At 46.7% G+C, this 21415-nt stretch overlaps 1 protein-coding gene and 1 non-coding gene across 3 annotated transcripts in view; both read right to left on the reverse strand.

Annotated features, from left to right (window-relative positions):
• The window catches only part of DHX8 (DEAH-box helicase 8), a 32991-nt gene that overhangs the window by 4928 nt on the left and 6648 nt on the right, over positions 1-21415 (reverse strand). For both annotated transcript variants that reach the window (XM_026512722.4, XM_044389217.3), the window contains 15 exons: positions 20520-20629; positions 19780-20133; positions 19163-19307; positions 18869-19072; positions 18098-18185; positions 15381-15478; positions 14399-14546; positions 12600-12781; positions 10761-10955; positions 10272-10457; positions 9942-10152; positions 9325-9506; positions 6842-6982; positions 2964-3119; positions 351-488 (listed from right to left, as the gene is read on the reverse strand). In XM_026512722.4, the coding sequence (XP_026368507.2) occupies positions 351-488; positions 2964-3119; positions 6842-6982; positions 9325-9506; positions 9942-10152; positions 10272-10457; positions 10761-10955; positions 12600-12781; positions 14399-14546; positions 15381-15478; positions 18098-18185; positions 18869-19072; positions 19163-19307; positions 19780-20133; positions 20520-20629 (2538 nt within the window). The remainder of the gene's footprint in view (positions 1-350; positions 489-2963; positions 3120-6841; positions 6983-9324; positions 9507-9941; positions 10153-10271; positions 10458-10760; positions 10956-12599; positions 12782-14398; positions 14547-15380; positions 15479-18097; positions 18186-18868; positions 19073-19162; positions 19308-19779; positions 20134-20519; positions 20630-21415) is intronic.
• On the reverse strand, positions 4438-4510 carry TRNAM-CAU (transfer RNA methionine (anticodon CAU)). The gene has a single exon. It is a non-coding gene; the product is annotated as a tRNA-Met (tRNA).

The following is a 21415-nucleotide window of genomic DNA, read 5'->3' on the forward strand; positions in this document are numbered from 1 at the left end:
CTCTATCCGAAGAATGTTGTTTTTTAATTTCCCAAATAAACCTCAACAAAATGTATGTGACTGAGAACATAACTACTGTTGGGGTAGATGGGAATTTTGCAGACCTCTTTTAAAATTAAGCCTAGACTCAATCATGTATCCTGAAGTAAAACTGACTGTACACAGAATTCCTTTTTCTGTAAAGAAATAATTTTAAGTGATGGTGGAACATCCAGTTTAAAAAGAGGCATCTAAAATTCTACTCAAAGCTTACCCAGGGCCTCAGAGTTTGATTTTGCACAGAACAAAGAGTACGGAAGGCTGGCCAGGGCCCCTCCCCGAAAGCACCGGAAGTTCAGTCTGGTTCCTACCCTGCGGCCCAGGCGAGTGAGCAGGCCCTCGTCGTCCAAGGCCCCCAGCGTGTACAGCTGCTCCATGGCCGTGATCAAGGTTTCCATTGGAGGGGCGTCCATGAAGTCAAAGGACAGCAGGTCATTGATGCCCATGGCCTAGAAGAGAAGGGAAGAAAGTGTGTGATGGGAGGGTCAGCTCTGCCAGCATTAACGGGGAGGGACAGTCCTTGTCCACTTCTTTCTTGTTTCTTCTGTCACAAGTAGGAAGTCATCAGCAAGCTTAGCGGTCACCTCCAGGGCTGGGCCACACAAAACCCTCAGACTAGTGGAAAGCATATACTTTCTCAGAAAACTTTAAAAACTGCTCCTTCAGAGTAAATGTAAATATAACTCGACACCAAAACGATCACAATTTAAATATGGGCAAAGGGGGGGCGCGCCTGGCGGGCTCAGTCAGAAGAGCTTACGACTCTTCATCTCGAGGTTGTGAGTTCAAGCCCCACGTTGGGTGTGGAGATCACTTAAATAAATAAATCTTTAAAAAAACAAATAAATACAAGTAAATAAAAATGGGCATCAGACTTGGAAGAGACATTTCTCCAAAGAGATTATAAAAATAGCCAAAAAGCACATGAAAATATGCTCCACAGAACCGGTAATTAGGGAAATGCAAATGAAAAGCACGAGATGCCCCTTCACACCCACGAGGACGGCTCCAATGAGGAAAAGAGCAGAACCAGGGTTGGCAAGGATATGGAGAAATAGGGACCCTCACGTGTTGCCAGCGGCAATGTAAACCGGTGATCTCTCAGTAAGTTAACCATACGATCACCGTAGGATCCAGCAATTCCACTTCTAGATATGCCCCAAAGAACTGAAAGGAGGGACACAAGTAGATACTTGTACACTAGGTTTCACAGCAGCATTATTCACAATAGCCAAAAGGCAGAAACCACCCAAATATGCACCAACAGAGGCAGGGACAGACAAAACACTGTGTGTATACAACGTATTATTCACCCTCAAAAAGGAATGAAATTCCAACACACGCTACAACACAATGAACCATGAAAACAAGAGGCAGTGCAAAAGAGGCCAGACACAAAAGGACAAATACTGCATGATTCCATTTACATGGAAATTAAGCTCCAGAGACCAGAAAGTGGACTAATGGTCACCAGGGGCTGGAGGAGGGGAGGAGGGATGGTTCAATGCAACAGGGACAGAGTTTGTTTGGAATGATGACAAAGTTCCAGAAATGGATGGTGGTGATGGCTGCATACCTGGGGAAGTACTTAATGCCACTGAACTGTAGATCTTTAAAAGGTTACAAGGGTACTATGTTGCGTATTGTAACAAAATTTTTAAAAAAGGACAACACACCAGCTTGTCCTGTCTCTTACATACGTAATTTCTACTTTGCATCGAGGCAGTGCCTCATGTCAGGCGGCAGGGATATGAAGATGACTAAGATATGGCCCCGGCGCTCATAGAGTTCACAATGGGGAGACACACGGACACAAAACTGCAGTAACACAGTGAGATCTGCGTGCCGGGCGAAGAGTAGGCATTTCATGTGTTTGTTGGCTAATGTGATGAATCAAAGAAACAGACGAGTGGTGCACTATCCAAGTGTGTATAAGGGGGATGTGGTAGGACCTAAGCCTTCTGTTCCTTTCCCCTAAACTGACTGTGACCATAAACACAGCAGGTGCCCAATAAATGCTTATTGTATGAATAATCACTACAAGGAATTATGTTAGCAATCAGCAAGCACTGTGCCAAGGGCCTTTACCTGTGTTATCTCATTTATTTTCACAACAGATACTATTAATAGCCCACTTCTGGAAAGGAGAATATAGAACAGAGGGCTGAGCAGATAAATTTGCCAAGGACACAGAGCTCGGAGCCGAAGTCTGAGCCACAGATGCCTCTCTGTTCTCACTCCAGAGACTAGAGCAGGGTTTTTTTTGTCTGAAGCTCTGGTTTAGCCTCTCTTACGGCGAATGAATAATAAATTACAACAGAGCACTCTGCACCAGTAGAGTGCCAGGGCCCCAGGGCAGCATCAGTGTCAGGGGGTGCAGATGCCATCAGCTGGGAAATTATTCATGCAGCTCCCCCTGCCAAAGAGAATAAGGGTCCTCACTGGGGACCGAGAGAGGAAGAGCAATGATTCAGAATGAAAACCCAGCCCCCAGAGGGTCAGTCAGTACAGAAACCTGTACTGATAGTTCCCTTGCAAAGTTCTTGGATTGGGAGTTTCGCTTCCATTCTAGAAGAAGAGGGCCGGACTGGGGTTGAAGGAAGTGTGCCTGTCCATGGTTTGGCACTAATGAGATTTTTCTAATATCCTTTTAGAAAATGCTACCAAATAAAATCTTTTATAACCAAATATCCTGCTGGTTATTATGGTAAGAAAAAAACGTGTGCTCGCAGCAGACATGCCAACTTAGCCCCAGACCCGCAGTGGAGATGCTGTTATCACAGCCATTTGCATTCCATTCAAAGGGATTGGCTCCACGAGGTTACTGCAGTATTTAACAAGGTTCATAAAACAGACGCTCATTTACTATGGACATACGACTGGACTGTTCCACCAGCCCATTCTAACAAGACAGTGATTTCTACCTTGAGCGAGAGCACTGTGCTCGCTAGGTTGGTCCTCTGGATTTCCGGCACGTTGGTGGTCAGCATTTCATCTCGGTAGGCACGTTCGGTGTACAGCCTGTAACACTTTCCTGGGCCTGTTCTGCCGGCTCTGCCAGCTCGTTGTTTTGCCTGAGCCTAGAGGGGTGGGCATATAAAAGTAACATATCTGTTAAACATCGTTCAACAGCTTTACCCAGGAAATCTACTAAAAGGGGGGCACTGAGCAGCTGGCAAAACCTGAAATGGGGTTTATTTCACTTCCTTTAGGACCATTTCCAAGACTATCAAAGCTCTTATCATCCCCTCTCTAAAACTCAGCATTTCAGGAAAGTTTGTTCAAAGGAGGCAAATATTAGCAACGTGAATGGAAGAAATATTATAAAGATCATAGAAATGCACATTCAAAATACTGTGACACAATATAAAAGAAAAAGCGTAACACAGTATGAAAAATACCACCTCCACTGTCGTGACCAAAAATGTAAGTGAACTAAAGAAATGTTATGTTAATCACACCAGTGATGACTCGGCAGCTTGTGCGTGCGTGTGCGCGCGTGTGTGCGCGCGTGTGCGTGCGTGTGTGTGTAAGTAGGCTCCACTTACAAAAGAATTATGAGCTCCACTTACTTCATGGCCCAGCATGGAGCCTGACACAGGGACTGAACTCATGACCCTGAGATCAAGACCTGACCAGAGACCAGGAGTTGGATGCTTACCCGACTGAGCCACCCGGGCGCCCCTCCCAAATCAGGTTTGGGACTCTCAATAACAGAAGGAAATGTTCGCGCACATAGGGAGAAGAGCAAGTTACAGAACAATACTAAATTTGTAAACGGAACAAAAAACTACCAAAAGGAAAAACTAGGACAAAATGCCCCCAAACTGCGGCTCTGACGGTAGGCTTGCAGATCGGTTCCATCGACTTTGATCACAGATCTGATGTGGAACATTATTTTACCTTAATAATCAAGAAAATTAAACGTTTAAACAAAAAAATACACAAAACTGCATACTTAGTAGACGACTAGACTTGCAAACAAGAAAGAAACAAGCAGGGGCGCCTGGGTGGCTCAGCGGTTAAGCGTCTGCCTTCGGCTCAGGGCGTGATCCCAGCGTGATGGGATCGAGCCCCACATCGGGCTCTTCTGCTGTGAGCCTGCTTCTTCCTCTCCCACTCCCCCTGCTGTGTTCCCTCTCTCGCTGGCTGTCTCTGTCTCTGTCGAATAAATAAATAAAATCTTAAAAAAAAAAAGAAACAAACAAACAAAAAAAGATGGGCGGCAGGAAAAGCATCAAAATGATGACAGTGGTGGCAGCAGGATTACAAGCAATTTAACATTTTTTTTCCCTCTTTCCCCAAAATAATGTAATACTTCTCTGCACTACTGAGGGGAGAGGGCCGCTGATTTTTAAAGTGTGTGTTTTTTAAAATTATTTATTTAAGTAATCTCTGCACCCAGTGTGGGGCTCGAACTCACGACCCTGAGATCATGAGTCCCATGCTCTTCCAACTGAGCCAGCCAGGCACCCTGAGGGGCGCTAATTTTATATTTAAAACATATATGTAGTTTAGCCATAGGTTGCTAGGAAACAGTGAATGGCAATCGGAAGAGGGCCATTTGCTGACAAAACCATCTGTCTTACAAGTAGTATCAGGACTTTACAAATACCTATTCCAGCCCCAAACCAAAGGACAGCGTATGAAAAATCACTAAGCGCACAAAGGCAGGCAGCAATCGCACAGTGGCAGACTCCACGGCGTTCTACAGATGTCTCTCTCCAAATCAGAGAGGACAAGTGCAGCTAATTTCTCAATCACTGCGAGTTGCACGCACCATCCCGAGGAATGGTACAAAACATACACGCAGGGGCCAGACCGCCCCGGTTCAAATCCTAGCTCCACCAGCTGTGTGACCTTGGGCAAGTCACTTAACCCCTCTGTGCCTCCTCCTCATCTGTGAAATGAGGGTAAAGACACATCTACCACCGAGGGTGGGTGCGGGAGCGCAATGAGTTCATGTATGTGCAAGTACCGCGGGCCGGCACTTAGTAAGCACTCTGCACGCGGTAGCTAGCGCCACTGGAGGTTCGAAAGGACGACAGCCTTCTGATTTCTATGGATTACGAAAGTCACGCATCCCTCTTATAAAACATGAAAATAATACGTAGAAGCACACGGAAAAAAATGCACTTCACCCCTCAGCACAGAAACCGGCAGCTCCATCGACAAAACCCCCAGCTACCATGCCGACTGCACGCCGTCTCGGGCGCATGCGCGCGCACCATTTATTTTTCAACAAAACTTGGATTCTAGGTGCTATGGTCCCATTCACTTTTTTCAAATAATAGATCATAATTATATGCTTATGTCATTAACTATAGATGCGAACAACCATGTTAACGCCACGCAACACTCTATGGCGTGGATAAACCATATTTTATTAAACGACTTCCCTTTTGGAGTTCATTTAGCATTTTCCCAGGTTTCCCTTCATATAAATAATGCTTCAGTGAACACCCTCTCCCCTTACTTTCAGACGTGTGCTTAGTAAACTTTCAGATTAATTCCGGCAAGTGGAACCATTACATTCAAAAGATGAACTCTGAAATGTTGGATGCCTTGTAGCCAAAATGCCCTCAAAAAGGCTGATCACGTTATTCATTTTTAAACATAATTTGGGCAGGAAATTATTCCACAATTACCAAAGAAACACATTAACATCTCATGAAATATTACTATCTCAGATGTCTGTGGTTAAGTACAGTATTTTAAAAAATATGTCCATATGGGCACTGGGGTGGCTCAGTTGGTTAAGCATCTGCCTTTGGCTCAGGTCATGATCCCGGAGACCTGGGATCAAGCCCCGCGTCAGGCTCCCTGCTCAGTGGGGACCCTGCTTCTTCCTCTGACCCTCCCCCATCTCGTGCTCTCTCTCGCAAATAAATCTTTAAAATAAATATATGTCCTTATATAGTTTTATAATCTAAGGTGCTAGAATTTAAACATTTTAAGTTTGAGGAGGCTTTTTAATGTTGAAACACTATCCTAAAGATTGAACACAAACCACACAAAATCTTCCTTATCTCACAAAAGCAGCCAGTATCTTAAAGGTTCCTCTTTTTTTATTTTTAAGATCTTATTTATTTATTTGAGAGACAGTGAGAGAGCAAGGGCGAGAGTGTGAGTGTACAGAGGAGAGGAAGAAGCAGACTCCCTGATGAGCAGAGAGCCTGACGTGGGGCTCAATCCCAGGACCCCGAGATCATGACCCGAGCCAAAGGCAGACGCTTAACTGACTGAGCCACCCAGGCACCCCTTAAAGGTTCCTCTTTGAAAACAATAAAGTTCAGGGGCGCCTGGGTGGCTCAGTCTGTTAAGGGTCTAACTTCAGCGCAGGTCATGATCCCAGGATCCTGGGATCGAGCCCCACATTGGGCTCCCTGCTCAGCAGGGAGTTTGCTTCTCCCTCTCCCTCTTCCTCGGCCCCACCCCCCTGCTTGTGCACGTAAATGCACGTGCGCTCTCTCAAATAAATTAAATCTTTAAAAAAAATCTTAAAAAAAAAAACCAATAGGGGCGCCTGGGTAGCGCAGTCGTTAAGCGTCTGCCTTTGGCTCAGGGCGTGATCCTGGCGTTCCAGGATCGAGCCCCACATCAGGCTCCTCCACTGGGAGCCTGCTTCTTCCTCTCCCACTCCCCCTGCTGTGTTCCCTCTCTCGCTGGCTGTCTCTCTGTCACATAAATAAATAAAATCTTTAAAAAAAAAAAACCAATAAAGTTCAAAATATAAAACCATAAAAAATTTAGAAGCCCTAACAAGGATTTTCAGGATAGCTGTGGGTAGAAGCTGCCATACCTGAGAAATCGGAGTGACCACGAGCTGATCGATGCCAGTCTTGGAATTGTAAACTTTTTGCTTCACAAACCCAGGGTCCACCACATAGTAGATGCCATCAATAGTCAGCGAGGTCTCTGCGATGTTGGTGGCAATCACGACCTGCAGACAAAAAGGACACCACTGGATTGAGCCGCCCAGGCTCCGCCCGGAGCTCTGAATCAGGACCTCTGACCTCAGACATATTCCCGAAGGAGTGTGCCATTCTCAGCCTCTCTAGGGGATTCGACAGCACTTCGTCTGTTCGGCCTCAAATGAGTGGAAGGGGAGGTGCCCTCATCTTAAAGGTCAAGTTGGGAACGGGCTGCTACCTGAGAGGAGAAGCAAACAGGAAAAAGCAAAGGCCAATCAAAGCCAATTTCATTTGGTGCAAATGGCTACATATCTCATTTTCTAGATCCAGTGTTGATTACTACAATTTTAATTTTCTTGCACCCTGGGAAAGCAGAGATTTCCTGGCATCACATGTGCCGGCGCAAAATGAGATTTTTCTTCCCCCACGGGGACATCTGGACTACAAAATGAGCTGTTTGTGTACGTGGAACGAGAGATTTTTTTTTTTCCTGATCATAAAATGAACGAGGCGGCAGAGGAATTTCACGGTTTGTGTGTATGCAGCAGTCTGTGTGATCTAGAAGATTATTGGTCTCGGCTTGGCACCGCCACTGTTCTTCCACCCAGAGGTTCAGCTAATAAAACACAATTGCTTGGAAAAATCATTGCAAGGAAGCACCAGAACATCCCGAGTCGTGCCAGCATCTCCCTGGCCCTGAAAGGCTTCCACCTGCCACAGAGCTGCAGAGCCCTCTTAAAAAGAAGTCCGATCACCAGGAACAGAACAGAAGAGGAATCGCCGTCTTCCCCGCCCCAAACCTGTTCCTTCTCCGTGTTTCCTCCTCGGCACCCTCTTCCATCCAACTGTTCAAGCCAGAAAACTGCGAGTCACTCCTGACATCTCCCTGCCCTTCTCCCCTGCACCTCCAGGCACCCGTTCTGTCTCGTCCATTCTAACTCTTCAGTGTTATTCGAATGCATCTGTCTTCCATTCCAAGGTATGTACTCAAGAGAAATGAAAACATATGCCCGCACAGAAACTTGCAAACAAACGCTCATAGCGGCATTATTCCTAATAGCTAACCTGTGGAAACGACCTGAATATCCGTCAACTGGTGAATGGAAAAACGAAATGCGGGACAGCCACATTCTGGAGGTAGACTCTCATTCTACGGTAGAAGATCGTGTGGCAGTAAAAAAAAAAAACGAAGTACTGATACACCCTGCAACGTGGATGAAACCTGGAAATGTGCTGCGTGAAAGAAACCGGTCAACAAGGACCACGTATTATATGACTCCATTCATATAAACTGCTCAGAATAAGCAAATCCAGAAATACAAAAAGTAGATGAGTGGTTTCCAGGGACTGAGCAGAGGGTTGAATGGGGGGTGACTGTTAAGGGGTACAGGGTTTCGTTTGGAGGTCATGAAATTATTCTAAAATTAACTCTAGTGATTAATGGTTATGATTAATTACCACCAATAATGGCAATTAACAGTCAAACGACTCTGAATATACCAAAAGCCACTGGATTGTATGTTTTAAAGGGATGAATTGTATGGTATGTAAATTGTGTCTCTGTAAGGCTGTCATCTAAAAAAAACCCATCTGGGGGCACCTGGGTGGCTCAGTCATTAATCGTCTGCCTTCGGCTCAGGGTGTGATCCCACCGTTCTGGGATCGAGCCCCGCATCAGGCTCCTTGCTCCTCTGGGAGCCTGCTTCTTCCTCTCCCACTCCCCCTGCTTGTGTTCCCTCTCTCGCTGGCTGTCTCTGTCAAACAAATAAATAAATAATCTTAAAAAAAAAAACAAACAAAAACCCATCTGTCTCCTCTCCCGCTGTCTCATTTGCACATCCCCACGGTTAGTTCCAGCGGCTAGAAGGACACAGCCCCCAGGGACGGCCACACTCTCCTGTCCCTAGGCTATCACAGGCTGTGCTCTCAGAATGCTTGTCCTCCCACCCTGCTTGCCTAGAGGAACAGCCACATGCTCTTCAGGACGAGCTTAGATCCTGACTTCCTCTAAGAATTCTGGGCGAGGGGCTCCCCCTCGGGGTATCCACAGCCCCAGCAGCTCTTTCACAGCATGTGCTCAGGGCATGTCTACTGGTGGGTGCCCCACGGCAGAGACAGGCCTGGCCTCACACCGCAGCCCTAGTGTGTGCTCCGAAGCCTGACAGACGCTCACAAAGTATCTGTCGGATGTAGGAGAGGACGAGGAGCTGGGGCCACATACAAGATCTGTATTCCTTAACAAACTGGTTGGACTGTTTTCTAAGACATAAGAAAACAAAGCTGGCGTGCACCTCAGGCAACCCCCGTCAGCGGCAGGTGCACGCACCGCGTGGGTCCAGAGCGCACGGGAGCTCGACCTCTGCCCAGTTACCTTCCTGCTGCCAGGCGGAGCCGGGTCGAAGATTCGGGTCTGCATCTCACTGGGAAGAGCAGAGTATACCGGCAGGATGATCAGCTCTGGAACATCCGGTCCCAGGGATTTCATTCTTTCATAGAGGATCTCGCAAGCGGTATCGATCTCCTCCTGACCAGTCAGGAAGACCAGGATATCACCTAAGAAGAGAACGTGGACTTCCTGGGTGCGTGCTCCATACAAGACCACAGGGACATGAAAAGAACGCCGAAGGATGGAAGACACACTCCTATTCCGACCTCTACTAAATCAAGTGGTTTTCATCTGTCCGGGTTTATTCTGGTTTTTCCTTTTGAGTGTGTTCTTGTTTTTAATTTTTTTTTTTGATTTTTAAAAATTTGGGTCAATATGTGTGAGCGCACGTGCATGCGTGTGTGTGCACGTGTGTGTCTATGTTTAAACAGATGCACTTTAACCCTGTGCACCATTATTTGCATCTCTACCACCACTTCAAACATGCAAGACTTAGGCTCACAGAGAGACTGATATTTACAAGGCATTTTTTTAAAGATGAGAGAAAAGTGACCCACGTTAGGTCTTTTGCCCTAAGACGGGAAGATGCCCTTTCCTCCCACCTGGCGGTTCTGTTAAATGGATCTGCATGACGGTGATCAAGCTGGCGTCCAGATAATCTGTCTCGGGTTCCTTCGTGTACAGTATTTCCACCGGGTATGTCCGACCTGGGATGGTGAAGATGGGCGCTTCGTAGAAGTACTGCGAAAACTTCACTGCGTCCAGCGTGGCGGAGGTGACGATCAGCTTCATGTCCTGCCGCTTCTGAACCGTCTAGAGGGAAACGCAGTGCGGTGAAGAAGGACTAGGGCACAAAGGCACAGGGACTCGAATCCAATTCCCAGGACTCAGTCCCCAACAGGTGGAAGGGGCACCAAAGGGCACCTCGCTACCTTCTTCAGCAATCCAAAGAGCACGTCGGTGTGAATGGTTCTCTCGTGCGCCTCGTCCAACATGATGATCGCGTACTGTGTGAGGTCGGGGTCAATCAGGCACTCTCGGAGCAACATCCCGTCTGTCATGTACTTGATCACTGTCTCCGGGCTGGTGCAGTCCTCAAAGCGAATGGTGTAGCCCACCTAAAGCAGAAGCGAAGCTGAAAACCTCAGACACGAACCCTCTCCTTTCTGCAACCAGCAGGCAAGACTTTGGCCCGGTCACACTGTTGCCTGTAATCTTAACAGGTAAGAATTTGACCAAGGTGTGCAGTGATTTCCTCATAGTAAAATCTGCCTTGGACTTGACCCTGAACGGATTAATGATGACAATGAGCACCCTCTCCCCCTCGGAGAAACCTGAAGTACCATTCCCATTCTAGAGAGAGAGATCTGGGCTTTACACTCTCTTTAGGCGTTTCCAGAACAGCTTCACTACCCACTTACCTCTTGGCCCAAGCAACAACCAAACTCCTCCGACACTCTTTTGGCCACGGACATGGCTGCTACTCTTCTGGGCTGGGTACATCCTATCTTGCCCCGGGACGTGTAGCCTGCCTCCGCCAGGTACTGGGTGATCTGCGTGGTCTTCCCAGATCCTGTCTCTCCAATAACAATCAGGATTTGGTTGTCATGGACAGCCTGAAAGCAAGAGAATATAAACATAATCATTAAAATTTCCGACACGTTACTCTGCAGGAAAATAATTAATGCTTACATTCTAACACTAAAGAACAAAAAGGGGATACAACAATATACATATGGTAGGATTACAACCAGAGTCCAAGTTACTTTGAATCGGGCATAGAAAAAAATATTAATGGTGATTTTCTATGGGCAATGCTCTTTCTTATTTGAACTGCATGCATAGCTTAAATTAAAAACCTCAAACTTTATGGGTATTCATTTTTAACAGACTCAACTCTATTTTTTAAAATTTTATTGGTTTTCTTCAATTCATAAGAACCTAAAGGTTGATGCTAAAAGCATAAACTACCACCCAGATATCCCTGATTTTACATATATATATTTTTTTACGTACCACATGCACATGGTTAAAAATTCAACAGTAAAGAAAAAAGGTATATAAAGTGTTCCTGGGTGTCTCGGCTTAGTCGGTCAAGCATCTGCCTTCGGCTCAGGTCATGATCCTGGGGTCCTGGGATCAAGCCCCGAAACAGGCTCCCGGCTCTTTGTCACTGCCAAATCTCCAATACCTTACCCCAGAAGTCATCTTATTTCTACACTGTTTATAACAGCAAAGGACTGCCATCAACCTATACGTCTATTAATACAGGACTAGTTAAATAAGCCAAAGCACAGCCACACAAAAAAGCACCCAAAAAAAAAAAAAAAAAAAAGGAAGATTTTCCGAGCTATGTCATTAAGGGGGAAAAGCAAGGTGCAGAACATATGCATGATATGCTGCCATCTACAAACATACAGTAGACAAGAAACATACACCGTTTATGCACACAGGTACACGTGTACTTGTACTTGCTTGCGTATGTTTGAGATAACACAGAAAGGATTCACTAGGAACTAGTAAACTCGGCTGCCTAGGGAAAACTTGCTGGTCTTCAAACCTGATCTCCAAAAAATGGAAAATAGTACCCGAAGCAAAGTGTTGCCCATATGGGATCCCTGGTCAAGCATCCCCAACCTCTCTCACTGGCCGGAGACGCAGTTCCACGCCACACAACACCCCTGCCCACTCGGAACGGCTCCATGGGCCCCTCGTTCAAACAGGTTTATTTTCTCATTGGAAAAAAAAAAAAAACATAGGGGTGTCTGGCTGGCTCAGTCGGTGGAACATGCGACTTTTTTTTTTTTTTTTTTAAGATTTTATTTATTTACTTGACAGAGGGAGACAGCCAGCGAGAGAGGGAACACAACCAGGGGGAGCGGGAGAGGAAGAAGCAGGCTCCCAGCTGAGCAAGGAGCCGGAGGCGGGGCTCGATCCCAAGACTCTGGGATCACGCCCTGAGCCGAAGGCAGACGCTTAAGGACTGAGCCACCCAGGCGCCCCGGAACATGCGACTCTTGATCATGAGTTCAAGCCCCACACTGGTGTAGAGATTACATAAATAAATCCAAAAAACTATATAGACTAACATATACATTTTTATAAGTACTTGGATGTGTTCTGTTTTTTTCCTATTCTCTCTGGAAAAGCCACTTCAAATGTACACATACCCGTCCAGCTAATTTCAACTCAAACACGTCATCCTTCTTTTAGAAAACACCGTTGCTCCCACACCAATACATCGTAAAGGGGCTTCTCACCTGGACCAGCTGCTCCTTCAGCTTGTAGATGGGCAGGCTCTCTCTCTGCTCAATGATTGACATCTGCGTCTTTTTCCCGTAAGAAGCTTTGTTGCCCCCAAAGGCATGCTTCTTCCACTCAGGGATGTCATTGGGCATCATCCCAATACCCCTCATATTGGCAGCAATCTGCCTGCCTTCCGCTGCAAAGAAAAACAGGCGACTTAGTATTATCCTCAAGCTAGCTCAGCGCCCCCGCCCCCAACATTCAACAAATCCCATTTCCCCAGTTGATCCCTCCTGTCTGCTACCTCTGTGTTCAAGGCACCATGCTCTCTCCTCTGTTAGAAAAGCCTCCTAGGGGCATGTAGTGCATGGTGCACTGGGTGTTATACACAACTAATGAAACATCGAGCCTTACATCGGAAACCGGGGATGTACTGTATGGTGACTAACATAATATAATAAAAAATCATTTAAAAAAAAAAAAAAGAAAAAAGAAAAGCCTCCTAGGTCAGCTCAGTGTCTACACTCGCCCCATCGATCCATCTGTGGGGCACTCTCAACAATCCTTTAGAAATGCAACTCTGGGGGCGCCTGGGTGGCACAGCGGTTAAGCGTCTGCCTTCGGCTCAGGGCGTGATCCTGGCGTTGTGGGATCGAGCCCCATATCAGGCTCCTCTGCTGTGAGCCTGCTTCTTCCTCTCCCACTCCTCCTGCTTGTGTTCCCTCTCTCACTGGCTGTCTCTATCTCTGTCGAATAAATAAATAAAATCTTTAAAAAAAAAAAAAAAAAAAAAAAAAAAAAAAAAAAAGAAATGCAACTCTGATCATGCCCCTCCCCTGTTTAGACCCTGGCAGCCCCTGACAGCGGAGTCTAGGATTGAGCCCCAATTCCTGAGTCCTGGCTGCCCCACCTCATCCCCACCACTCGGCCCACCACTCGAGTCCAGCCGCACAGGCCTGCTTTCCAGCTCACAGCCCCAGGCCAGGCCACTCCTCAGCCTGGGACACACGCCCCAAGGCCCACCTCATCCCCTCTGACGGACAAAACCCTATTTATCCTTCAGGTCTCAACTTTCTCAGGGAAGTGACCCACGTTACCTGTACTTCCTCACACAGCGCCGGTCGTGATGTAGTTAGTTAGCTGGTAACTACGTGTGATTAACCTTCATTTTCCCCACTAAACCGTAAGCCTCGTAAGAGCAGGGATCATGTCTACTTACTTCACAGCGTGCCTCAAGCTCCCCAGTTGCCTCACACAAATTACTAAGCACTTGTTATGACTGTATCTGGCAGTTCTGAACACTGACTACACAAAGAATTATGTGAAAAAAGGAGCTTCAAAGCTGTATTATCTTTAGCATAAAAAATTCTGGGGACACCCGGCTGGCTCAGTCAGTACAGTGTGCGACTCTTGATCCTGGGGTTGTGAGTTCAAGCCCCACGTTGGCTGTGGAGATTGCTTAAAAATAAAATACTTTAGGGGCGCCTGGGTGGCTCAGTCGTTAAGTGTCTGCCTTCAGCTCAGGTCATGGACCCAGGTCCTGGGATCAAGCCCCACATCGGACTCCCGGCTCGGTGGGGAGCCTGCTTCTCCCTCTCCCACTCCCCCTGCTTGTGTTCCCTCTCTCGCTGTCTCTGTCAAATAAATAAAATCTTTAAAACAAAATAAAAATAAAAATAAAAATAAAATACTTAATTTTTTTTTTTAAGTAAACTCTATGTCCAACATGGGACTGAGCTCAAGAGTCGGACGCTTAACCTACTGAAGGCTCAGTTGTTTTTGAACAGTCCCCACGCCCCTCCCAGGGTCTTACCATCAGGCAGAGGATCAACCCAGTGTTTGTTGAGCCCCATGGGAATAGAATCCATCTCCGCTTCCCGCTGGGCCTGCTTGAGTTCCCGCCTTTCTTTGGCTAAGGCACTCTGCATCATTGCTGCTTGGGAGAGGGAACCATCCGGGTTCTAGTGCAACAGAGGACAAGCAGCATCAGAATGAGACCTCAGCATGCATTAAATGTCCAGGAACTAAAATGCAGAGGTTAAGCCCCTTGAATCTAAGAAATGAGACCCACCTGGAAAGACGTTCATCTCAATGTACCAGACTACACTGGAGGAACTGGGACTGTTTGGCTTGAAGATGAGAACCCCAAGAGAGATGGGACACACAAGAAAGGGGTAAGACTTCTTCTGTATGGTCCCAAGAACTAAAATTAAGACCAACATGGCTGTCTCGGTAAGAGAGATTTCAGCTCTGCCTAAAAAAGAGCTAATGATCAGATCCCTCTGAAGATGGAATGGGTCTCTTTAAGGGAAGATGAATTCCCTGTCACCAACCAGGTCAAATACACAGAAAACCAAAGGGGAGGAATGCTGCAGAAGGGTACGTGAGTGAACTACAAGCACTGTATGGAAGGCTGGGCTGGAAGACCTTTAACATACCCTTGTCCAAACCTAAAAATGTATCATAACTTTCCATGAATTCTTCTCTTCACAGCCCTGCTATCCACAGTACCCAGTGCTACAGCTTTCAACTGAGGGCCAGCCCCAAGTGAGCCCTTCAAAACTGCCTTGGACTCTTTCAAGGCAAAGGCCTTGAAAAGACAAAAGTAACAAAGCCAAGTCAATCACTCTTTAAAACAAAAATATTCTAGATCCTGACCAACAGTCAATACTTTCTTCTAGCCTCAGTTCTGCTTCCACAGATGTAATAGCCGGCTCCGAGAAACTAACTCAACAGTTACTTTAAGAAAAGAAATCCACCCGCCACACACAGGTTAGAGCCCCAGCACTTCTCACCTTGACGATTTTAATAGGGCTCATGTCCATGCTTTGCTTGGTGTGGCCTCTCAGGAACGGAGGCTCTTCCTCAACCAGTTCGATCTCAAGATCTTCATCTAAAAGATGAATGAGCAAAAACACAAGAGAGAAATAACCAATCATTTTCACCAAAACAAATGATTTCCATGGATACAGGCGATCTTTATCAAAGATAGCTCCCAAGGTCAAAAAGACAGCAATTCAATAGAGAGGACTGTCTCCTCTGCCCTCCAGATACTTCTGCCATTTATGCTCTGGCCCAAGACTGATCAGAGGAGCTACTTTCCAAAGAAGTTAAGCCTGTGGAAAAATGTGGTCTAACATTCTTTTTTTTTTTTTTTTTTAAGATTTTATTTATTTATTCGACAGAGATAGAGACAGCCAGCGAGAGAGGGAACACAAGCAGGGGGAGTGGGAGAGGAAGAAGCAGGCTCATAGCAGAAGAGCCTGATGTGGGGCTCGATCCCAGATCGCCGGGATCACGCCCTGAGCCGAAGGCAGATGCTCAACCGCTGTGCCACCCAGGCGCCCCTGGTCTAACATTCTAAACGGCACTAAGGTATTTGCCATCCAACTCCATTATGGAGTAACTTCACCCACAACAGACTAGCAAAAAATTAAGTTGAACACCTGGACAATACCAAATGTTGGCCAGGATGCAGAGCAAAGGAGCCCACACTTATGACAGAAGTGTAAAGGCGGGGGGGGGGGGGGGCTCGTTGGTTCAGCTGTTAGAGCATAAGACTCTTAATCTTGGGGCTGTGAGTTCAAGCTCCACGTGGAGTGTACAGATTACTTAAAAATAAAATCTTAAGGGCGCCTGGGTGGCTCAGTTGGTTAAGCGTCTGCCTTCAGCTTAGGTCGTGATCCCAGGGTTCTGGGACCGAGTCCCGCATCGGGCTCCCTGCTCAGCAGGGAGTTTGCTTCTCCCTCTCCCTCTGCCTCTCCCCTGTGCTCGTGCTCGCTCTCTCTCTCTCACGCTCTCTCGCAAAATAAATAAAATCTTCAAAAAATAAAATAAAGTCTTTAAAAAATTTCATAATAGTATTATTCATAAAAGTAAACAAAAAACAAGAAAACAGAGGCACCTGGTGGCTCAGTTGATTAAGTATCCAACTCTTGATTTCGGCTTAGGTCATGATCTCAGGGTCGTGAGACCGAGCCCAGCGTTGGGCTCTGTGCTCAGCATGGAGTCTGCTTGAAATTCTCCCTCTCCACACTCACATTCTCTCTTTCAAAATAAATAAAATATTGAAATACATTTTCTTTTAAAGATTTTATTTTTGAGAGAGAGAGCAAAAGAGAGCACGAGCAGGAGCAGGGGGTGGGGGGGGCAGAGGGAGAAGCAGACTCCCTGCTGAGCAGGGAGCCCAATGTAGGACTCGATCCCAGGATCATGACCTGAGCCAAAGGCAGATGCTTAACCAAGTGAACCACCCAGCCACCCTCAAAATAAATAAAATCTTTAAAAAAAAAACAAAAACGAAAACACAGAAACAGCCCATATGCCCAACAAAAGTAAAATGGATAAATTATGGTAAATTTACATACAGAAAACACGACAGCAGTGAATACGAAATACAACTATAAAAAATCATCATTGATAGGGGCGCCTGGGTGGCACAGCAGTTAAGCGTCTGCCTTCGGCTCAGGGCGTGATCCCGGCGTTATGGGATCGAGCCCCACATCGGGCTCCTCCGCTGGGAGCCTGCTTCTTCCTCTCCCACTCCCCCTGCTTGTGTTCCCTCTCTCGCTGGCTGTCTCTATCTCTGTCAAAAAAATAAAATCTTTAAAAAAAAAATCATCATTGATAAAGATCAAAAGAACGATTTAAAAAAAAGGAATTAAGTTCAAAAACCAACTAAATAAGGTAGTAGGTAGGAACAGATTTATAGAGAGGAAAATGCTAAAAAAAAAAAAGGGAAATAACACAAAATTTAGGATGGTGGTTACCCAGAGGAGGAAAGAAGAGGATGTAATCGGAGCGGGACAGGTAAGGGTTTCAAAGGTGCAGGTAAAATTCTCTGTAACCTGGGCAGTAGGTACCTAGTGTTCATTTATTACTTACATCAATTTTATGTCCTGGGATTTCACAATTTTTAAAAACTGTTAATAGGCTGAGTTAAAATTTCTTTCCATGGCAAGTCAGAGGTAATCTAATTGGACCCATGGTTTTCAGAACAATTACTAAGACTATCAGATGAAATTTACTATCCAAAATACAATTACAACTTTTTAGATTCTGAACACGTATCACAGGGTTGCCTGGGTCGCTCAGTTGGTTAAGTGTCCAACTCTTGGTTTTGGCCCAAGTCATGATCTCAGGGTCACGAGACTGAGTCCCGAGTTGGGCTTCGTGCTCGCAGGGAGCCTGCCTGTGATTCTCTCTCTCCCCCTCCCTCTGCCCATCCCCCACACACGCTCTCGCTCCCTCTAAAATAAATCTTAAAAAAAATATATCATAACCAAAAAGTACAACAATATATGTCTGTCAGAAAAATGCACTTTCTGCTTCCATCCTGGAGGAACCCCCGTTCTCAGGGATAATGAGTGGTGAGACCTCAGGAACAAAGGAGCTAAGTCACTACTCAGAGGCAGATGTAGCTTACACTACATCTAAACCACCCTATCCAACTGCCCTCCTTGCCCACTGTCTTCCGGACGCGTGACCCTGCTCGAGCCGAGTGGCTAGTTACCTTCTTCATCGTCCACTTTAGGGAGAATGCCAGTCTCTTCGTCGAAGTCCGGAAACTCTTCTTTGGAAAGGACATTGGCAGCAATCATCTAGTGAAAGGACAGAGCGCAGCACCTGTCACCGGCAGGGACTGAAACCCTTCCTTTGTAGGCGTTAATGCAGAGGTCCCACACAGGAAACGCAAGTTTTTTTCCTCTTCCGACCCGGGACTGCGGGGCCTCAAACATCATCTATCCCATCCCTAGGGGGCACAACCTGGTGCCTAAAAGCTCAAGGGTCTGTCCTCCGGGAAGTGTTACCTGCTCCTTCCCTGCTTTCCCCAGCACTGGGCACATTCCCGGTTACGTAACACCCAACTTCGACAATCGTGTTTCCATCTGTCTCCTCCAGTGGACTCTGAGTTCCTCAAGGGTAAGGAACCATGACACGTTCGTCTCTACAGCCCTAGCATCTACTCAGTGCCTGGCACCCCGTGGCTCTGACGTGCACGGACAAGTGGTGAGAACAAGAACGAATGTTTACACAGCACTTCCCACAGGCAGGCACTAGCCTAAGCGCTCCACTCCTACGGATTAATTTGATCCCCACAGTGCCACCACTGGCCCTGTTTCACAGATGAGGGCACTGAGGCACCAGGAAGTCGAGTAGCTTGGCTCCAGATCACACAGCTAGTCAGCGGCCAGAAGTCAACCCAGGCCACTGAGCTCCAGGGCCCGCCCTAACTACTACGGCCTGCAGAATGACTCTGATCATAAAGGCAAATGGCTCCGACCTGTTTGATCTCCCACTTCTCCGGGTCAGAGATGCGGGTAAGGCGCTTGCGCTCCAGTGAATCGTCCTCTACTTCAGGGGCGCTGACGAGGGAGAGGTGAGTGGGTCTGTCTGGATTCCTCATGGAGGTCTCCTCATTGGTCTCCCCAACGAGATTTCGTCGCCGGTTGGGGTTTAGATCTTCTCCAGTCTCTTGATCCACATCCTAAAGCATATACAAAAAAAGGGGACTAACTCATTCTTTGTCCTCTTGTTTCCTTGGCCATCGGATGAGGACACGGGGTATCTCACCTACCTTCATGCTCAGACTGGTCTTGGTCCCAGTGAAGGACAGTACTTTGACCTTCACCCTCTGGCCTTTGCTCACCACATCAGCCACATTGGCCACACGGCCTTCTCGCCGGAGCTCAGAGATGTGCACCAGGCCTTCCCACCGCTTCCTAAGGGAAAGTCACACACATCTGGAGCATGCCTAAAATACATTTTCCCCAACCAATTTCCACCATTGTTGGAACAAAAGGAAATGGTCTTAAACTCAAAAACTTGAAAGTACCAAAAAGGGGGTCAAAAAATAAAACAGTGGGGCACATGGGTGGCTCAGTCAGTTAAGTGTCTGACCCTTCATTTCAGCTCAGGCTGTGATCTCAGGGTTGTGAGATCGAGCCCCGCACTGGGTTCCACACTGAGCGTGCAGTCTCCTTGTCCCTCTCCCTCTGCTACTCCCCCCACCCCCACGCACTATCTCTCAAATAAATAAAATCTTCAAAAAAGAAAAAAGGTCAAATTCTAACAACCTGATACAGTTGATTTGATTAAAGTGGCATTAACCGTAACTTTTTAGAATGTGAAAATCCCCAGGGATAAGAGAAATTCTGCTCATCACAGGTGTGGAAGAAGAACACCAGCCATTACCTTAATCCCTCCAGCTGCACAAAGCATCCAAACTGCATGATGCTGGTAACTTTGCCATTGTAAATGTCTCCGATGGCAGGCTCTTCCGGGGGTGGGCGGTCCACATGCTTATCCCGCCATCTGTCCAGAGTCCTTTCCCCATACTTGTCCCGGTCCTTCCTGTCTTTGGGGGGACTCTGACTTCTGCTCCTGGACCGATACCTGGACTTCCCTTTATTCCTTTCCCGGGTCCTGGAACGTGACCGGGAGCGGGACCGGTGTCTCCTCTTGTGGTCTCTATCACGGTCTCGGTCTCGGTCACGTTCTCGGTCCCGGTCGCGGCTCCAGCTCCGCTTCTTCTTCTTTGTCTTGTCCCTAACAAATCAACAAACACCTGTTTGAAAAAGAAACCGGCCCAATTTCATGTCCGCATCCCCAACACCCAGCACAGTGCCACACACATGGCAAGGGCCTACTAAGCATTGAACTGAATTATAGTTTCTCTGGGACGCCCCTGCAGGCCAATGAAGGATGAGGTCACAAACATATTCCGCCTCCTTCAACCCAGATTTCTATCTTATGAACAACTTAGCATTTGCCGTGTAAATACTCTTTGCAGGGAGCAATGAAGTAGATCTAACAATGTGGTACGTGGCCAGTCTAGATCCTATAAACTTGCCCCAAATTTTGCTTAGCAGGTCCACAAAATTCTACTATCACAGTACCCTCAACCTCCAAGGGCTAAGACACTATGGACAAACCGGTGCTCAGCATCTCTCTGCTTCTCCTGGCCCGCTGCACTGGGCATTAAGGCCTCCAGTTCCTTTAGGACATCCACAGCGACTTTCACATCATCCTCATCCAGCATGGTCTGTGACGACAGCGGCCGGCAAAGTTAGGAGGACAGGGGGAGAAAATCATGTGAGAATCTGCATTCCAGGTCCATCGGCAGACCTGACAGGCCCTACATCACAGACCACTTTACGTGAAGGAAGCAGAAGCTGGAGATTTCCAGCACAATTTGAGAGAGAGGCAGAAGGAATGAGCAAAGGCTCTTGGAAGTCACGGCTACATCTGACAGATTTCCTTTGTCCTTCATGCAAGCCTACGGAGGGCAATTAGCTACCACTCCTCCCGTGAAAGCATCCGAGTGATGATTATAAACAGAACATAGATGTTAAGGGCGCCCGGGTGGCTCAGTCGGTTAAGCATCTGCCTTCGCTCAGGTCATGATCTCAGGGTCCTGGGATCAAGCCCCAAATCACATCAGGCTCCCTGCTCAGCAGGAAGTCTGCTTCTTCCTCTCCCTCTGCCCCTCCCCCTGCTTATGCACTCTCGGGCTCTCTCTCCCTCTCAAATGAATAAATAAAATATTTAAATAACAAATAAAAATAAAAACACTTCTAACATGTAATAGATTTTAAAAAAATCTAATTTCACATATCAGGTATCTGTTCTAGAACCTTAAGCTAGTTCATACTTATTTCATATCCCTAATCACTGCTCCCCACAATTCTCAATCCCATTTCCCTCAAACACCATTCTCCGAACTGTAACACTATTCTATGCATAATGCGTACTCAGGGAAGGATCCAACATTTTCAATTTGAAAAATATATTACAACGAACACAAACTTCAAACTAGGAACTAATGAGA

Source organism: Ursus arctos, unplaced genomic scaffold (assembly GCF_023065955.2).
Source record: "Ursus arctos isolate Adak ecotype North America unplaced genomic scaffold, UrsArc2.0 scaffold_24, whole genome shotgun sequence".
NCBI lineage: Eukaryota > Metazoa > Chordata > Mammalia > Carnivora > Ursidae > Ursus > Ursus arctos.